The 12,212-nt window shown below is 40.0% G+C and overlaps 1 protein-coding gene across 1 annotated transcript in view; it reads left to right on the top strand.

Moving 5' to 3' along the window:
* The window catches only part of PKHD1 (PKHD1 ciliary IPT domain containing fibrocystin/polyductin), a 412,333-nt gene that overhangs the window by 55,899 nt on the left and 344,222 nt on the right, over positions 1-12,212 (top strand). The window contains exons 28-32 of the mRNA XM_069487338.1: positions 859-989; positions 3,244-3,379; positions 7,724-7,919; positions 8,188-8,255; positions 9,550-11,157. Coding sequence (XP_069343439.1) covers positions 859-989; positions 3,244-3,379; positions 7,724-7,919; positions 8,188-8,255; positions 9,550-11,157 — 2,139 coding nt within the window. The remainder of the gene's footprint in view (positions 1-858; positions 990-3,243; positions 3,380-7,723; positions 7,920-8,187; positions 8,256-9,549; positions 11,158-12,212) is intronic.

Raw genomic sequence — 12,212 nt, 5'->3', positions numbered from 1 at the left:
CCTATTTCTGTCCCTGACAAGCCTGGAGAAGTTAGTCTTGCTTCTTTACCCCTCCCTACTCTCAAGGGGTACAAGGCTCTATTTGGTGGCCTTGCTGCCTCTCTTGTGTAACCTTCTGGGGAGATGGCAGACTAGAATCATTTCTCTCATTAATAGGTGCCTTTTTTGATCATTAGCCAGATCAAGGGCTGCTCCTTCAAACAGGAAAGTGTGCCATGATCTCAGCAGGATTGGAGGCATCTTTCTTCTTACTGATGTCTGCAGTGAGGAGAAGGCGGTTTCTGTGGTTGCTCTTCAGTGGTCAGCAGAGAGATCCTGATGGCAGTGGCTGGTGACACCAGTCATTTCTGTACCATGGAGGTGACTAGAACCTGGTATGTGTGGTACCAAATCACAAAGCTGAGAGGGCTAACACCATCATTTAGAGATGAAGAAAATGGGGACCAGTCAGTTCAGGGACAATACTGCAATGATCTGCTTTAAGTGGCAGAGCAATCTGTGGCCCTGGCTCTGGGCCACTGCTCTTTCTACCATAGTGCTCTCTAACACTTTTCTCAGGAAAAGAATACATTTTATAGGATTGGCAGGAATGATACTTTAAAATCTAGGGCAGAAGGAGTTTTCAGAGACTATCTACTTTGCTGTTCTGACTCATGGCAGTACTGTGTCACTATATCTGCCTCTCTGTAAGACAGTTTGTATATTTAATTTCAGTCTTTTTCTGCAGCTTGAGCATTGCCTTGTGTTTTGACTAAACGGTTTCATATTTTAATTTCATTTTGGCTCTTTTGTGGATAATTGATTTTTGTCTGTCTACGTGGCTGTGGATCCTATATGAAAATGCTGTTTTTGTTACAGGAGGGCTCTGGGCCACCATCCGAGGTTCTAGTTTGGAAGGTGTTAGCCTGGTGTTGTTTGGATCTCAGTCTTGTGCCATCAGTGCCACCACAAGCAATTCACGGAGAATTCAGTGCAGAGTTCCACCCAGGGTAAGTGGATTCCTTTGACATCTCCTTCTCTTAGGGTGGGAAACAATTATTAACAATGCTTTCAGTGACCCACTTCTTGGAACGAAATTAACTGATGCAAACCTCTCATCATGACAGTATGCTTGCATTATTTATATTGTCTGTTTTGCTATGAAGTGGGTAACTGACCCCACTAATGGAGCTTGTAATCCATATCAGTTAATTCCTTTAAAAAGAATACAACCAGACAGTTCCTGTCCACACTCTCAGTATTAGTGCTACAGAATAAATACATTGACCTAGTGTACATTCTGTGTGTTGGTCTGCAGAACTTATATATCTTAAAGTCTCTTTTATTTCTTAAGCAAACAATAAATATTAATAACTTAGTTTTCACTAGCAATTTTTTTTCTAGCATAGATGTGAATGGTGGAGCATAGAAACTTCTAGAATGTTTTGTTCCTGTGGCATATATTCCTAGTTATTCCCCACTGCACACTTTTTCCCTTGAAAACAAGTTCCTGAGCTCTTTCTTTCCTGTCGGTTAGTGCTGCTCATGGCCTATTAAGGAATTTGAGTCTGGGCCCTTCCCTGGTGCTGTTGGTGAGCGTCACACTCATGCTGCAGTTGAGCTTTCTATTCAGAGTTGACTTTAACATCATCAACATTCCTAGCACATCCATGACCCCCAAAGATGGCTGTCTACTGAACAAATAAGGATTCCCTAGAAGATAGGTTTCAGAATATTCTTTGATCACTGGTCCTATATTTTTATATCATCAAATTTCTTACGTATTATGAAAAGCTAGCTTTTATATGTAAACTACATGGAATTCCAATATATGGTTGTACCATAATTTGTTTAACTATTTTCTACAGGGTGTCCCCAAAGTCACCATACATAGGGAAAATGGGAAATTGTAACTAAATGTACCTTTATTTACAAAATATTCATTATAAAATTTTTCCTTTGTATGGAGACTCTGTATTGTTGGACATTTAGATAATTTCTAAATTTTCCCTGTTGTGAACAACAGAGCTTTGATTATCCTAATTACTATATTTTGAGGCACATTTATTTTCTCAGGATAAATTAATCTAAATTCTAAAACTTTTTATATGTCATATCCAGTTGTCTGAAATTCCTTTTCAGTATACTCCCACCATCACTGTGCAAGTGTCTGATTTTTGGTAGTTTGGTCAACACTGGGCATTATTACTTTGACATATATTTACCATTCTCATGGGTAAGATATATATGTTTAGATTTCTTTTATCAGAGAGGATAAACATTAAAAAAGCAAACTTTTATTTTTGATCAGAGTGATACATATAAAGTGAAAGGGAAAATGGTAAATCATGCTCTCCTCCCACTCTTCCCTCTTCTTCAAGTCCTCCTTTCTGAAACAACCATTTTTAATTCTTTTGATTATAGTTACAGTATCATTTTTGTTAAATCAATAAAAGATGTTTACATTACTATAACTGTATAAATGATGCTGGCAGAACCAAGTAATACATATTTTTTCTTTTGTAGTTCTTTGTTTTTGTTCCTAGAGTTTTTTTTCTAAACATGTCTTTCTTATAATAAAAACCCACCATCTTTTAAAAAAGTTTCAACATATCAGTTACTCTTTTTTTTTGAAGCTCTCTGTTCTCCTGTTCCAATCTATGTTGTTTGTTTCTTGGTTTATTCTACAGATTTCATCCTAGTACTCTTGATGGCTCTCCTGAGTAGATTCACTTTCTTAGAATTCATATCTTATTTTTTTAATTATTATTTATTTTGTAAGACCACAGCTTTAAGAAACATCCTATGAAAGAGTATGTGGGAAGGAAATTTTCTGAGTACTTGCATGTCTGGAAGTACACTCATATTTGTGGGATAGTTTAGCTAGGTATAGACAGTTATTTGAAATTGCTATTTTTTGCAGAAACAATTAATTGTGTTAGTTGAAAATCATTCTTATTTACACTTTAGAGTAATGGTGTGGTCCTTCTGGATCTATTCAACACTGCACTTGCCTATTCTAAGCACTTGTCACTGTGTGTGTGTGTGTGTGTGTGTGTGTGTGTATGAGAGAGAAAGAGAGAGAGAAAGAGGAAAGAGAGAAGTGGCGAGGAGAAGGGAAACTTGAAAGTAGCAAATATACTCTTTAAAAACAACTTTCTGAAAATTAACCTTTTAAACCAATTCTACATGGACTTCTCTTCCCTCAAGTCAATCTTACTTTAAAATCAGACTGAGGTTTGAGTTTTAAAATTGATTTTTCAGGGGAAAGATGGACACATTGTGAATGTGACTGTGATCAGAGGGGACCATTCTGCAGTACTTCCCAGAGCGTTTACATATGTCTCCTCTTTAAATCCGGTGATTGTGACTCTGAGCAGAAACAGAAGCAGCATAGCAGGTAAAATACATGATACTGCAAGATCTTATTAGAGCATCAATCCTACAAAAAGGGCAATCAATGCTCTATGAATTTTATTATATTTTAAAAGTTTTTTCCTAAAAACCAGGAGGTTATTTTTTTCATCTTAGCCATTATTGAGTCAATGTCCTGATATCTGTTCGTTCTTGTAAAATTGGGACCATTTCCATCATGAAAAGGGTATGGGAATTCAAAGGTAATAATTGAATAAATATTTCTTGAGTACCTAGTATGTGCCACTAATAATACCATAGACATATAGTAGGCTTTAAATTAATCCTTGTTGCTAATTTATAGGAACAGTAGCCTCAGTTTACAGATAAGGAAACTAAAGAATAGAGATAATAAGTAACTTGTCTAAGATGCTGCCTTTAGTAAGTAACAGAGCTGAGATTTGAGCCCAGGCAGTGTGTTTGCAGATCCCAGGCACTTAACCACTTATAGTTAACTATGAAATACTGTTTTTGGTAGCAGTTTATATTGTGGCAGTTATTTAGTATAATTAGAGAAGAAAATATTTTGATTAACCAAGAATTCTTGTTCTTTTAGACATAGTATGTATAAAAAGAATGAATTTATCAGCACCAACTAAATGAATTAATTTAATCTTTCTTTGATGATTCAGATGATTTGACAAGATAGCATTATAACAATTTATTATCATGTCATACCATACAGATTTGGAAAAGTATCAGGTAACACCCCTTTCTGGTTAATTGAATGTCAGATAACAGAGTTTTTGGTAGCCATGTCTAAGGGTTTATTATTACAAGACCATCATATCCCCCCCCAAAAAAGCCTGAACTCAATTTTTATGATACTATTTTCATTTTCCATAGCTCAAGAGTACATAAATAAAGTGAAGTGTCCTTTAGCTTCTCAATATTATTCAGCTCAGATAGTGCAGAAGAAGAATTTCCTGCCTCAGGCGACCAAAGTCTATAAAATTCCCTGGTGGTATAGATCCTTCCCAACGAGGTAGAAAAGGGAGGAGGGAGCTCCATGTTATATTCAGATTTCAGTGATTTTTGCTTTTAATAACATTTCCTACCTATAAAGAAAAGAATAAATACATTGTATCACTGCCTCAAAGGCATCTAGGATTAGCCTGACAATTGACCAAGAGCCCAAGAAGTTCATGTTATTGATACATACAATACAATGTATTCTTTTCAAAATATACACTTGCATTTTAATCTTTCTACAGGCAGAATAGAGAAGAACATGCTATAAAATCCACAAAGTGTGGTAGCCTATTGGGACAGTCTTTTTTAAGTTGGAGTGCTACACATCTCTATTCAGAATTTGATGTGCAGGACCATTAGTGTGGTGTTTTTTTTTCAGTCAGAAGCAACTGGAAAAACTTTCAACAAATTAAATTCAACAGTTTATTTGAGCAAAGAACAATCCACGCATTGGGCAGCCCTCAGAACCAGAAGAGAGCTGAGCTCTGCAACGTGAGCAGGCATTATGTATAGACAGAAAATGGAAGTGAGGTCCAGAAACAGCGTAATTGGTTACAACTCCCTGCTGCCATATTTGTGTGATCTGATTAATTGGCAGCCTGTGACTGGCTGAAGCTCAGCTGCTGTGATTAGCTAAAACCCAGCTAGTTGTTGCAAAAAATATAATCCTAAATTAGGTTTTCAGTTTGTTTGCCATTAATACCAAATTAGGTTGCAATTCATTTTGTAGGAACTCAAGGTACGGAGACAGCCTCAGGCCAAATTTAGTTTCATTTACATACTCCTTAGGCAAAATATTTAACTTCCTTTATCTCTAGTTTCTCCATTTGTTAGGTGGGAATAATTCTTTCAAGGTAATAATAAAAACTGGAGATAAAGCTGGTAAAAGCACCCAGTCCAGGAACTGACATGGAGTAAGCACTCAGTAAATGCTTTGTTGAAGTGAAGGCCAGCATTCTGCCAGATACTGGATGTTATATAAATGAGCCAAAGATTGACTCTGCGTATTAGTCCTATATTGTTTACTTCTTCACAATATCCTGTGACCCACTAGCTTAAAAGTCTACCAATGCTAAATTTAATTTTTCATACATTCAATTGTTTTAAGTATAGTCAAAACGAGCCTGTTTTTAGCCATTTAGAGCCTGCTTGCTTTGCATACTCCATAAAACTGCACACAACATCAGCCAGCTATAGGTAAGATAAACCCTGGGGCTATAAGAGACCCAAAACTGTTTATGCCTTTAGAGCTCTCTGAGCCAAAGACTACCCATACGGAAGCCCCCTCTCTGATCGCCCTCCCCCCAGAGTTTCCTTGCCTTTCTTCCCTTCTGGGTGGTGGCCTTGTACTGTTGCCTCTGGAAGGTGTCCCTGTGAGACGTCCTCTTTCTCTGTGCATCTGTGAAAACAGCCCTTGAATAAAGCTCCTTTTGTGCTGCTGCCACCTTGTGGTCGTGTCTTTTTCCTTGCTCAGCCCTGAAATCCCTTGAACCCACTACATTGACGCTTCAGATTTCCAGTAGAGGTTGGGAGGACATGAAGAAGCAAAGGGCATGCAGAATGAGGAAGAATATAAAATTAAATGAGGCATTTTTGTGTCCTGTACCATGCCAGATGCTTTCCCAAGATATCTAACTTAACTCCTACAACAAACCACATGAGATAGGCTTTATGACCATCTTACTGATGAAAAAAATCCAAGGCTTTGGGAGCCCAAAGTAAGTCACCCAAAGTCACAGAGGTAGTTAAAGGGCAGGCCAAGGATGTGAATGCAGATTCACAGTCTCGCCACCATGCCACATCCCTCTTCTCGGACTTTTCTCTTTCAAGCCACCTCTTTCTCCCTCATCTGATTGGCTGTGGCATCCCGTAGATGCCGGCTCTGCAGTAGTTCTCAAATGCTAGAGGCTATAGGAGCTAGAGGTGCTTTACCCCGAGTTGAGTCTCTGTGGGCACACTGATGCGTAGGGAAGGGAAGCACGTTCATTTCTAGTGCTGCTGTTGCACACTTGATCTCTGGCTCTCAGTAAGCCTCTAGTTGTCTGCAGACTGAATTTCTCCTCTCCTTCCTGTTTGGTTTATCTTATAGACTGGAAGAATAGCTTCAATCATGTCCTTTTCTCGCTTAGAAGCCTTTGGAGGTCTCCACTGTCCACTGAGTTAAGCAGAGACCCCTCAGGACTGGCTTTCTTGGTCTTCAACCACAGGACCATCAACCTGGCTCTCCCCCATGGAGTTCATACCTGTATCCACGTGAACTTTGTCTTCCAGAAAGTCACCTCATTCTCTTTTTTTTCTCTCTAAGCCACTGGATGATGAAGAGTAAGAAAGTGCTATAAAAATTTGCATAAAACCATGAAAATTTTGGAATTAAATTATAAGTCTCCTCTTGTGTATCACTTTCTCTTGGAATTTATCTTTTAAACTGCATTTCAAGTACTGTTTTGCCCACAAGGCCTTTCCTGATGTTCATAATGTTGCTCTGATCTGAACAATCCCAGTGTATGTTGCTCTGATCTGAACAATCTCAGTGCTTAATTTTCACCTCTCTTACAGCATGTCTTCTACTGAAGCTGTTTGGTCACCTATTTTATTACCTTTGAGTTCTCTTTGAGAACAGGGTCTGTATTTAACTTATTTTCGTGCCCCTTGTGGCATCCTCCTCATGGTACTCAGTAAATATTTGAATGAAAAGGAACCAAATTAAAGTGTTAATAGAGTACACAGTATTTTAATGGAGTTGCTAATTAAGCTAAAATGTATTAAAATATAAGGCAGGAGACTAATGCCTTGACTTTTTCATTAATTAGCTATGAGGTCTTGGGTGTTCAGCCTTAGTTTTCTCAAATGCAAAATGCCAATCACACTGACTGCCCATCAGGATAATGTGAAGACCAAATGGCATAACATATAGAAAAGTGCTCTGAAACTATGAACTACTTTATGCACCCATGGCATTATAATAATGTTCAGTGCACGCTGAAGATAGAAGTTTAGACTTTTATCAGTGCAAAAGTGGAGGTTTAAAAAAAGGAGATGTGTTGCTCTTTGCTGGTTATGAAGATGACCATTAGCTCTCCAAACTGCTTCTTGATTTGCCTTTGCATAGAAATAAGTTTGTGCCTCTAGAGTATAATTGTCCTGCCAGTTTTGCTTTTAATGCCTTTGAGGTTATAGGCTGTAGCTCTGTGAAAAAGAGTTAGACGTTTCATGAGAAATATAGGTTGGTATTAAAACTCAAGAGTATTATGCATAGGGCTGACCATGTATTTAATCCCCAAACACAGTTTTAGAATCGAATAGGTGGTTGAGCCCACAAACCCACATTCCAGAGGCTAATGGACTCCTCTCAACACAGGAGGTGAGACCCTGCTCATTGGAACGACGTCGCTGGTGAACTATACCGAGCTGGCGGCGGAAGTCCACATCCAGGGTACCTGCGCTCCGATTCGTGCGCAGACGACGTGGGGCCTGGAGGTGGCGCTGCCCGCGCTGCCCGCCGGCCTCCATGGAATTTCCGTCTCTGTCAATGGAGTCAGCATTCGCTCCCAAGGGTGAGGTGGCCACTTGCCATTAATTTTAGGTTTGTTTGATGGTCTAGCGATTCAGCTGGGGAATTCTAGTTTTGAGTTAGGTCTTTTCTTTTTTTTTTTCTTCTGAAGTTAGGAGATAAAGACGGGAGAATGATAATATTTGAATAAATCTTAGAGACCGTACAGACTCTTCTCCCCCCAAATAATTACACCTGTTCTGTTTTGCTCTTTCTTTTCTCTCTTTCTAACTCTCTCAGTTATTTCCTAACGACCCCCTTATCTTCTGTAGGGTTGATCTCCACATCCAGTACATCACAGAAGTTTTCAGCATTGAGCCTTGCTGTGGGTCCCTTCTGGGTGAGTGGCTCTGATGTGACTGTTATCAATTATCCAGCAAATCTGTTCATTGGATATTCAGATTTTTTTTCTTGGATTAATTAGCCGGCAAGGCCAGAAACAGGGACAGCAGGAAAGAGCTTTTCTCAGGCTCCAGGAACTGAGTGGTGTATTTTAAAGGGTGTGAAAACTCAGTGATTCCTTTGCTCAGGAAATTAAAGAATTTTACGAAAAGGAGATTTGCCTATTTTTCTTTTTCTAATGAAAAGAGGGTAAAACATCTAATAGGTGGCACTCCAGAGTAGATATCAGGAAAATAAGGGAAGAGTTTCCTGCGCTAGCCATTTAGACACGCATGTGCAAGGAGAGGAGGAATGAGTCTGTAGTGTCTTCTCTAGGGATACTGGGTGAAGGACTCAGAAATGGAAATGGAAATGCCAATATGGGAGATGTGAGGACAAGACAAATAGAGCAGTCCCCAAAACTATTCATTTTCAGAAAGAATTGAAAGTTACATATTGGCATGTGAATAATCATTGTGATAGTGTATAAAGTAGCACATTATTCTCTTTGAGTATAGTAAAACCCTTTTTAAAGTTGCTTGTCTATACCACAGATTTGATTGTGATATGGGTCATGTTGCTCCAACCCTGTTCTGAAGATGGGGTTTGATCTTTGATTTTTCTCTCAGCTGTAGAGTAAGACAAAGTATGTGAATATAGCAGCAAATTCACCAGCATGATTCAATGGCTTTTGACATGTTTCATATATATAATACAGAATGTAGAATATATTATAGAATACATAAGATATATTAGAATATATAATATATGGAATATTGAATAATATAGAAGATAGAGGACTTAACCAAATTTGATTTTTCATTAGTGTATATATTGAATGTATATAGAACAACATACGTATACTCTACATAACACATAAAACAATAGGTTACATAATATAGCAGATGACAAGAAAACTAAGGAATTTGATTTTTTGTTAGTGTATAAGTTGATTAAAATATTGTGGTTTCCAGGATATACAAAGGTACTTGAAAAGTTTGTCTTAAATATTATAAACATCCTCCTATGTAACAATTTGTATTATTTTACTGTAATGTAGAATTTTACCTCATTTGATTCCTGTCCAAATGATCACAAGGTTAGCATTGGTGGGGGCGAGGTAAAATAATTGAGGTTTCACTAACATGTACCCCACCTGCCATGTAATTGCACTGGGACTTAGTACACAGGTGCTGTGAGCTCCTAGTTGCAAATATCAGCTGTTAAATTTTGTTTCCGTATTCACACTTTAGGTGGAACCATCCTCAGCATCTCAGGAATAGGCTTTGGCAGGGTCCCCGCTTCTGTCTGGGTGCTTGTGGGCAATCAGACCTGTGACATTGTGAACTTCACAGAGGTGAGCATCTGGTGCGAGACCTCTCCGGCCCCCCAGCTACCTGATGAAGATGCTCCCACTGTCCCAGCCCCTGTGGAGGTCTGGGCTGGCAACGTGTCCTTCCCCCATGGAACTTCACCAGTCTTGGTGGGGAAGGGTTTCACCTTCACGTATGAAGCGGCAGCAACACCAGTGGTCACTGCCATTCAAGGAGAAATCACAAATAGCAGCCTGACGCTCTATGTGGAAGGAAGTAACCTTTCCAACTCAGTCGTCCTTCTGGGGAGCTTGACCTGTGATCTCGAGACACAGTCTTTCCAGAGCAACGTGAGCCTGTGTGGGTGCTCCTTTCCTCTTCACAGGGTGGAGGCAGGCATCCATCCCCTCCAAGTACGTCAGAAGCAGGTGGGATTTGCTAATACGTCTGCGGTGCCCCAGCAATTTGTGCTGACACCTCGGATACTGGCCATCTTCCCAGCACATGGCTCTGTGTGTGGGGGGACGGTACTCACCGTGAGGGGGCTGGCTCTCAACTCTAGAAGGAGGTCAGTCCAGGTTGACCTTTCAGGTCCTTTTACTTGTGTGATTTTGCGTTTGGGAGATGACACCGTTCTCTGCCAGGTTCACCCTGTGGGTGACCCCTTGCCTGGAGCTTCCTTCACCCTGAATGTCACAGTCCTTGTCAATGGGCTAACCAGCGAGTGTCAGGGGAATTGCACTCTCTTCATGCAGGAAGAGACAACTCCTGTCGTGGACACTGTGACCACAAACATCAGTGGGTCTCTGACAACTGTGCTGATTAGAGGTCAGAGGTTAGGCACCACGGCTGATGGGCTGATGGTGTTTGTGGATGATCAATTTCCTTGCAATGTGACTTTCTTTAATGCAAGCTACGTGGCATGCCAGATAAGTGACTTGATTCCAGGACTCCACTACCTATCAGTTTCTCATCCAAGAAATGGGTATGCTTGTTCTGGTAACAGTTCTAGGTACTTCTACATTATGCCTCAAGTATTTCATTATTTTCCTAAGAATTTCAGCATACACGGTGGAAGCCTCTTGGCCATAGAGGGCACAGCCCTGAGAGGACAGAACACCACGTCAGTCTACATTGGCCAGCAGGCCTGCCTGACGGTGAGCATCAGTGCCGAGCTCATCCAATGTGTTGTTCCTGCAGGGGATGGCTCTGTCGCCCTGGAAATTGAGGTAGATGGACTTTTGTTCCACATGGGAGTCATTGGTTACAGCCGTGCCTTCACCCCAGAAGTGCTCTCTCTTTCTCAGAGTGATGACGTCTTAACCTTTGCAATGGCCCAGATCTCAGGAGCTGAAAACATTGACATATTTATCGGGATGTCACTCTGTGTGGGTGTCTCTGCTAACCAAACCGTTCTCCAGTGCGTGGTCCCTTCCCTCCCTGCTGGGGAGTACCACGTCAGAGGTTACGACCGCGTCAGAGGGTGGGCGTCGTCTGTCCTGGTGTTCACATCCAGAGTCAGGATTACGACAGTGACCGAGAACTTTGGTGAGTGGAGCAAATAAGGCAGGGCACTTTCTTCATGTAAGTGAATTAGTAGCTATTCTCTCTTCTAGGAGGGAGGAAATCAACATCCATCTGCATGAAGGAAGGAAAGAGAAGCCTGGCTGGCCTCTTACACTCCTGGTTTCTTCCTGAGCCTAGTCTTTGTCATGCTCTGTTTATGAGGCTTTGGTTTTTATGAAGGAAATTGTGCATATTCTCTGAGTATTTGATTGTATTTTAATTTGATATATTAACCCGATTTGTGTTTGAAATTAAATAATACAATTTGTAAGAGTTCATAATTTGATCATTTAAGAACATAAATGCCTTCACCTATTTTTTAGTACTAGATGCCAATTTGCATTACTTAAAACTTATTAAATATGATTAATTTTTATCATTTTGTATTATTTCACAGGTGAACTCATATTCCACTAATAATAAGCCGATTGCTTTGTACAATTGCATTGGTCAAACTTTTTTCTCCTTTTAGATATACTCAAATTTGCCTTGCCTTTCCTTCCAATGATGGTTTTGGTTTCCGTTCACCTAAAGACTTACCGCACTTGAAATCGGTCAAATTTGATTGTGATTTAGAGAGTGTAGGAGAAATTATGGAAACAGAATCTTGGACTGGTGAAGTATTACCAAGCCATGGCTTAGAACAAGGTTGGCCTCATCTGGGTGGAACGATTTGAGGACTGGGATTAGTGTCTAGAGTCTATCACTAACTTAGGCTGGACTTTTCTAAGCCTCAGCTTCCTTATTTGATAAAGGAGTTTGGGCTGGATGATCCCTAAATTCCACTTCCTACTCCCTAAGATTCCATGATTTTTATGGTGGAAGAGCAAGGGCACCTTAAACAAAAAGCATTATTCTTGAGTTTGTCAGGTGGCTCGGTAAGTACCACCTAGACAGGGTATGAAGGTGGTAGAGGTTGGAACCCTGTATCTCAGTGTAAACTAGAGATGTGGGCTAGTTTTACTCATATAAGGGTCCCCCAAATATGTACAGCTATTGCAGCACTATTAATAATAGCAAAAGAGGAGAAATAATGG

Source organism: Eulemur rufifrons, chromosome 15, assembly GCF_041146395.1.
Source record: "Eulemur rufifrons isolate Redbay chromosome 15, OSU_ERuf_1, whole genome shotgun sequence".
Lineage (NCBI taxonomy): Eukaryota > Metazoa > Chordata > Mammalia > Primates > Lemuridae > Eulemur > Eulemur rufifrons.
The sequence above is the reverse complement of the archived record's forward strand: the minus strand, read 5'-3'. Positions and strand labels throughout refer to the sequence as shown.